General features: G+C 39.0%; 1 protein-coding gene across 1 annotated transcript; it reads right to left on the bottom strand.

Moving 5' to 3' along the window:
* Positions 1–537: 537 nt before the first annotated feature.
* Positions 538–6,526, bottom strand: slc10a2 (solute carrier family 10 member 2). The gene is made up of 8 exons (XM_037488557.2): positions 6,107–6,526; positions 5,958–6,018; positions 4,589–5,200; positions 3,791–3,909; positions 3,486–3,574; positions 3,194–3,369; positions 2,828–2,985; positions 538–1,548 (listed from the first exon to the last, which is right to left on the bottom strand). Exons 3-8 carry the CDS (start codon positions 4,984–4,986, stop codon positions 1,361–1,363), a joined length of 1,128 nt encoding a protein of 375 aa, XP_037344454.2. The 5' UTR covers positions 4,987–5,200; positions 5,958–6,018; positions 6,107–6,526; the 3' UTR covers positions 538–1,360.
* Between the last annotated feature and the right edge of the window lie 383 nt (positions 6,527–6,909).

Raw genomic sequence — 6,909 nt, 5'->3', positions numbered from 1 at the left:
ATAGAGAGATGTAGATAGTTATTTCTTGTATTTCAAATTTGCTCGTTTCGTTTACACTCTTGCTCACTGGAGACAGTTTTTAACAAAATAGCTAGCTAGTAAACAGAGCCCACTTCAGTATTCTCTTTCATTTGTCTCAAGTAAATTTAAATGTAATCAGGTAACAGTGAGCATTTTTCCATAGAAAAGACTTTTAAAAGACGTCTATGGCCGATGTTGAAAAGACAAATTGGTTCAAAAGTGAATGTTTTTTCAACGTCTATTGGTAGACGTTTATGTTTAGTGATTAATTGTAAACAGTTGGAACACTGGAAAAACCTCCAACTGGCAAAAACATGATGGTAAGACAAAATGTTCTTTTGATGGTTTTCTGGTTTTCACAAAACTACGCTTGGAATAAATGGATAGAATGAACTACTTTCATTTGCAGATATGCATTGCGATGAGCCAAAGTCAGAGAAAACGTTATATGTTTATTAAGTTTAAAACTCATATTCACATAAAAACATTGGTTATGACAACAAAATAAACAGACAACAGGTTTTTGGATGAAAACATATTCAACATAATTGGAAAGAAAAGATATGTTTCATAAATATATATGTTAAACCACAGGTTTATGTATTAAAAGCTGTTTACCATAAATGAGGCGTAGAAGAACTAAGTAACTGAAAGAGCAGAGAACACAGGGCCTGTGTGCAGACTCTACTAACCTGCTACATGAGAATAGAGTATCAGAATAATAAAGAACTTTTAAACTTATTTTGAAAACATAAAGGCATTGTGCTCTACTAGATGGTTTGACCCCAGTGAAACGTTGGATCTCAAATGTACACACACACACACACATCTTTCCTTATTTGACTCTTTGTTTGATCAGATAAATGTTGACTGTCACATAAACACAGTATATTAGTATTCAGTTTCATCCTCCACCGTTCAGCACACATTACAGTAAATACCTTCTTATAAACATGTGGTAATCCACATGAACTCCATCACATATTTTTTCTGAATTCTACACATATAATGTACAGCAGACGTCAGTAAATGCGTTGATCGAGGTACATTGGCGGAAAGAGCTTTCTGACAACGCACACGGTAAAAGTTGGTTATAATTAAATCTGAATAAATTAAGGGGAAAGTGAGCCCTCAACATCATTTAACACATTAGTTATTTTAGTTGGAGGAATATACTAGGGAGGAGTTTCAGGGGTTCCTTGCCAAACGTTTTTTTGAACACGACCAGTAGTGCCCACTGCCAGCCTATAGGGGGCCCTGTGAGGTCCCTGTTGACCTATGGCTGTCATGGTGGCCGGATGCTGGATGTTCATACTGTAAATCAAAATTTTCCGTAATCTCACAGCTGGGTGATCCCTCTGACCTCCCTCCCCTTCACGTTGCTGTGACCATTGTCATCAAACTCAAAGGCGCTGTTCTCCACGGCGTGCGCCTTCTTTGTCACTGATTCTCCTTCACCAGCTTCCAGGGATGCAGTCTCAGTCTCTTTATCAGCTGAGTGACACAATCTTTTATATCCCTGGTATGCTGTAAATGAAAAAAAAATAGGTTCAGAAATGTGATCAGTCATCTTGACTTTTACCTTTTAAAACAACCTCTACAGGCTGATAATAAGTATAAGAAGCATGATTGTCGGCTGTGAGCGCAGAAAAAATTCCAACAGGACTTTTTTTAAGGAGGCTTGGTTTTAGTTTCTTTGAAACGTTTACATTCATTAAGTAACATTATTGGGCTTGTTATTTGCGGCGTTATTTATTCATAGTGACATGGTTACACGGCTAATATGTTAAAATTACTTTATTATTGCAACGGAAACAGCTGTCTTTTTTTCTAACTATAAACAATTAGTTTTGTTCCCTAAATGTCATTTATTGTCTCATAACGTCTGATGAAACTTATCAATGATGATAATTTATCTATGGTTCCAAAAAGCCGACAGACATCTACTCATCACCATAGTTATCATGACCCCTAGATCCTATGGATCTAAATTGTTTCAAGTGGTTATGCACTGAAGAAAATATTCTTATTATTTTTAGATTGATCACAGTATCACTTAAAATTTGACAGAATGGATCAATGAGTTTAAGGAAAAAGTTGCCGAACAACAATCAGCATACCAACGAAGAAGCCTTTCTACCGGAAACAGAATGGTAGAAGCAAATGGCTGATTAGTGGGGTACATTGGAAGTGGTTCAACAACAGACTGCATATAAAGACTGGACTTCGTTGTGTGGACTACACCTTCAGTTCAGCATTTAGGCCAATGTCATTTCTACAATCAGACTTCTTTTTAATACCAGCAAAATGACCCGTGATGGCCCTCAAGGAGAATGCTGTTTTAGGGCACTAAAGCATTGGCTTCATTTTTTGGAACTTGACATTGCCGCATGCCGTATAAGCTACTTATATTTCAGTATACCGCAGCCCAGTGAAATGTTATGTTAAGACGTTGTTTGAATGTTTAACTGTTCGAAGCCTTATTGAGGGGTGAGACAGCTTAAGCCACATGGTCAGCTACATTCTCCTGGTGTTAAATGACAGTTTAACGTCCAGTTTTAACAGAAAAGTGTGTAAATAATATGGCATATAAATATTGTATCTGTTTCAGGCAACTGTACAAGATCTTTATATTGGAAGTCTTCTGGTTTCCATTTGTAGTCATAGCAACATTAACCATGTTTCACTTTTGAGCAGGTTTAAGTTTAAATGAATGTTCTCCATTTGAAGTCCAAAAATGTAGAACCATGGCCCCACATGCTTATCTGCCCAATAGCCAAGTATGTACCAGCCACTTTACACTCACTTCCAACTGATAGGACTGCCACCACCAGCTGGAAGATGCTGTAGATGAGGGGGAACGAAAACATGACCTCCAACTCTGCAGGGCTGAAGGACAGCTGGACAATGGTGCTGCACAGCTGGGAGTTCTGGAAACCTGTCTCTAATGCTATGGTTCGACATCTGAACAAAGCAGGTAATAATAAGTCAGTTCATTTGTTTTTAACGTTGTTGATTCAGTAGTGGTTGTATAATTTATAAAACTAAATCAAACTTAATTAAGCTATGAGATTTTATATATATATATATATATATATATATATATATATATATATATATATATATATATATATATATATATATATATATATATATATTGCTATCCCCCTACCTGTTCCAGGGTTGACCCGTGAAGCGGGCTAAGAGGAATCCCAGGGCAAAACCAATGAAAGGGTAGATTGTGCCAATAATCCATAGGGAGGGATCAATGTCCCAGGAGGACTGGTAGAGAATTCCTCCAACCACAGCTATGATGAGAATAAGAGCAAAGCCGGCTATGGATCCCACCTGCACAGCAGAAACACAGGTTTTAATGTCTTTGTCACAACAATACATTGTTCAAATGAAATATTGGTGTTCTATTCATATGTTGCATACTTAAAACATTCACTTAAGACTCCTACCTTGAGGATCTTTTTTGCCCAGTGGGGCCACCTGCGTTTAACATATATTCCCAGAGCAATCGGGATTAGAAGGGCCACCAAAGTGATACCTGAGTGTACACATAATTCATATCATCACATAAATATAGGGTTAGTTTGGTTAGACTTAAACTACAATGAAGGTTTTTTAAATATACAATGTTAACAATGTGTTTATATATACTGCATATATTTGATTTGATTTGAAGCATTTTATTTCTTGAACATGTAGACATATATATTTATTTTATATATATATTGTAGGTTGTAATGAGTTGCATTCTTACCAATGCTGTCATATGGGATCTGGACGGTGCTGGCAGAAGTCCAGGTGGAGGTGTAAATGAGCAGGCATAGAGGCATCATCCCCAAGGCCAGGATAGAGGAACAAGCAGTCATGCTGACACTGAAGAGAGAATGTGGTTGATATATTTGTTAAAACACTCTTTTTCAATCAGCGCAAGCTACAATTATGAAAATGGTTTGTAGTACTTGAAATATGCAACTGTTGCTGTCAGGGTCTCCTTATCAACCTAACATCTTACTCTGTTAGGTTGGGTTAGGTCCAAGTGAATCATTGTGTATTTTGCTACTTGTTTCTACCACAAGCCACATCCTGTGTCTGTCCCTACCCACACACCCAGCTGTGAACGATTCAGCTCCTCCACAGGAGACCTTAGATGATCTAGATTCTCTTGCTCATGGGGATTTATTTGGATCCACTCTTAAACCCATACACAGTACGCTACATTGTAAGAACAATAGGGGGTCGTGACACCTATATGTCATCTTGTTCCTAAACCATGTTGGTATCTTATATCAAACCTATGTGTATGCTTAGTAACTATCAAATGAGTGTAGGTAACATGTTCTCATTCCAACACAGAGGATCCAAGATTCACCTTCGTACACTGGTGGCACACTGCATGTTAGCAGCGGTTAACAGAATACAAATACAGGAGTTACAATTATACATTGAAATACACCACACCATTTACATGGCATCTGAGTCAATAAAACAATACTTATTTGATCATTTCTCAATGAGCCTGCCAACCAGCCACTTTGCCCAGCTAGTTTCTTACCTCAGGTCCATGTCTCCATCTAGCCAGTAGCAGATAATGTTGGAGCCCGAGCCTCCAGGACAGCAACCCATGATGATGATGACGATGGCCTGCACAGGCAGCACACCAAAAGCCAGTGACAAGGCGAAGGCTGTGAAAGGCATGATGCCGAACTGGCAAAGGAAGCCAATGACGATGCCCCACGGTCTTCTGATGTGGCCCCACAGCTTTTCAGCATCGACAGTGCAGCCCATGGAGAACATAACCATGGCGAGCATTACCGTGAGCACTATGCTCAACGCCAAGCTCAGCATGTCATTGAAGTTACTGGGAGGAACGAGGCAGTTTGTGCCTGAGCACAACGTGGAAAGATGGTTGCACCCAGTAGGAACTGCAGAAGAAGCCATGAATATGGACATTGTGAACGTCGTAATGGGACCAAAAGACAAAAGAAAGTGGTTCCCAAAGGAAAAGAGAAGACCGAATGAGATCTGTTAATTCTTAGATTCCAAAGATTATGTTCAAGTTTCTCCTTCTCCAGGAAGATGATGGTGACAGTGACAAGATTCGTGCAGCACACTGCTCTTTATGCCTGCCCCGCTACAGCCAGATACAATGGGGAGGGAAATTCAGCTGAAAAAAAAATAAAAAATTAACCAATCCTTAATGTTTTTATGGGGTTGTGTTCAAAAGCACACGTATATAAAAACAGAATCATTCTGAAATATAAAATGTCATTGCAGCTTGGTTACAACGTTTCCTGCCCTTTGGCCTCTTTAAAGTTTATTGGGCTTCTTTGTTATGGAGCATCATCACACTCCAACGAAATAAGGAGGGAGGATGCTTGCAGTCCTCACAGACACACCCTGCACATACAAGGTATAATTTGTACAGTGCCAATAAAATTAACCCCTCATGGCGTAACCCTTTATTTAATCATTTTGTTCAAGCAAGGAGAATCAAGACTCAATTGTATTAAATCAATGACCAAGTTAAATATTTCCCATATCTCTCCATCAGAGAAAAGCTGTAAATGTGTGAGAGACAACAAGATTTAAGAGCCTTAAAAGAAACTGTTGCCCAGGTAGAGAGAGAGAGAAAGGCAACATTACTCTACTAAATCTATACAAGAAAAGAATGATTAAAATATTAAATACATACACACCCAGATTCAATATTGTAAAACAATACAAATTAAAAGTTACAAGAAGGAATAAATATGTTTTATAGGCACTTGACGTCAACAAGTGTGTGAACAACAAAAAATATCACGGTGATCTACAGCTGCAACTACAGCTATTTGTTCTATGGAGTTGAGGAGTGCATGATAGTTTCCCACAACTTAACATAACTTTTTTAAAGTCTGATCACAGAATTGTGTTGTTCTTACCTTCCCAAAGTCCAACTGAAGAGTCTGTGTCTGCCTCCTTGTGGAATGGGTAAAGGTTGCCCTTTAACAGTAAAGTTAACTATAAACAGGTCACAAGACCAAAATGATGTGTCTTTTATGCATTCCATTCGATTTTGATTACCGCATACCTTTAGAAGGGGTTGGGGTCGGGGGGGTCAATCCCAGCAGGCATTGAGCGTAGACAAAGTACACATGGACTGGTTGGCCAGTCCATTGCAGGTCTGAAGAGACAACCATTCCCTCTCCCAAAAATACTCCTAGGGGCCATTTTAGAGTCACCAATTCACCTATCCTGCCTGTGGTCTGTGGAGTGTGGGAGGAGGCCGGGGTACCTGGACAGAACCCACGACACAGGGAGAACATGCAGACTCCACACTTTTCAACACTGGACACTGAAAGGAATAATGGAATTTGTACAGGCAAAGCAAGGCAATATTACTTCTAGAGCACATTTCAACAACAAAGCAATTCAAATACCATCAAATAGAAAGCAAGGATATTTCAGAACTTTGATTGAAACATAAAACAATCTTTAAAAACTAGGGCTGGGACTTAATTACGATTAATTAATTACAATGTGAATTAAGATTAATTAATTACACAAAAAATAACACATATTTTTTGCACCGCGGAACGTTTCTCACTGGATGAGTTTCGGAGGACCGATTATACTGGAGCACCAACTAGCGTTCATGACTTCAGACAACAACAAACCACAGTGAACATGAACGAAGAAGCTGACGAGACCGTGTCGGGTGGCCCCGTGAATGGGACATTTTATTATAATAAACACACGGATGGAAGCGTCGATAAGAGCATGGTTGTGTGCAAGCTATGCAACAAGGAATTCACATCGAGCCTCAAGTATCACCTCAACGTAAAACAATTAGCAGCTAGCGTGGACGTTAGCCCGACTCCGAGTACAAGGACC

This window comes from Pungitius pungitius, chromosome 10 (assembly GCF_949316345.1).
Source record: "Pungitius pungitius chromosome 10, fPunPun2.1, whole genome shotgun sequence".
Classification (NCBI taxonomy): Eukaryota; Metazoa; Chordata; class Actinopteri; order Perciformes; family Gasterosteidae; genus Pungitius; species Pungitius pungitius.
Note: the sequence above shows the minus strand (reverse complement) of the source record. Positions and strands in the feature narration are given on the sequence as shown.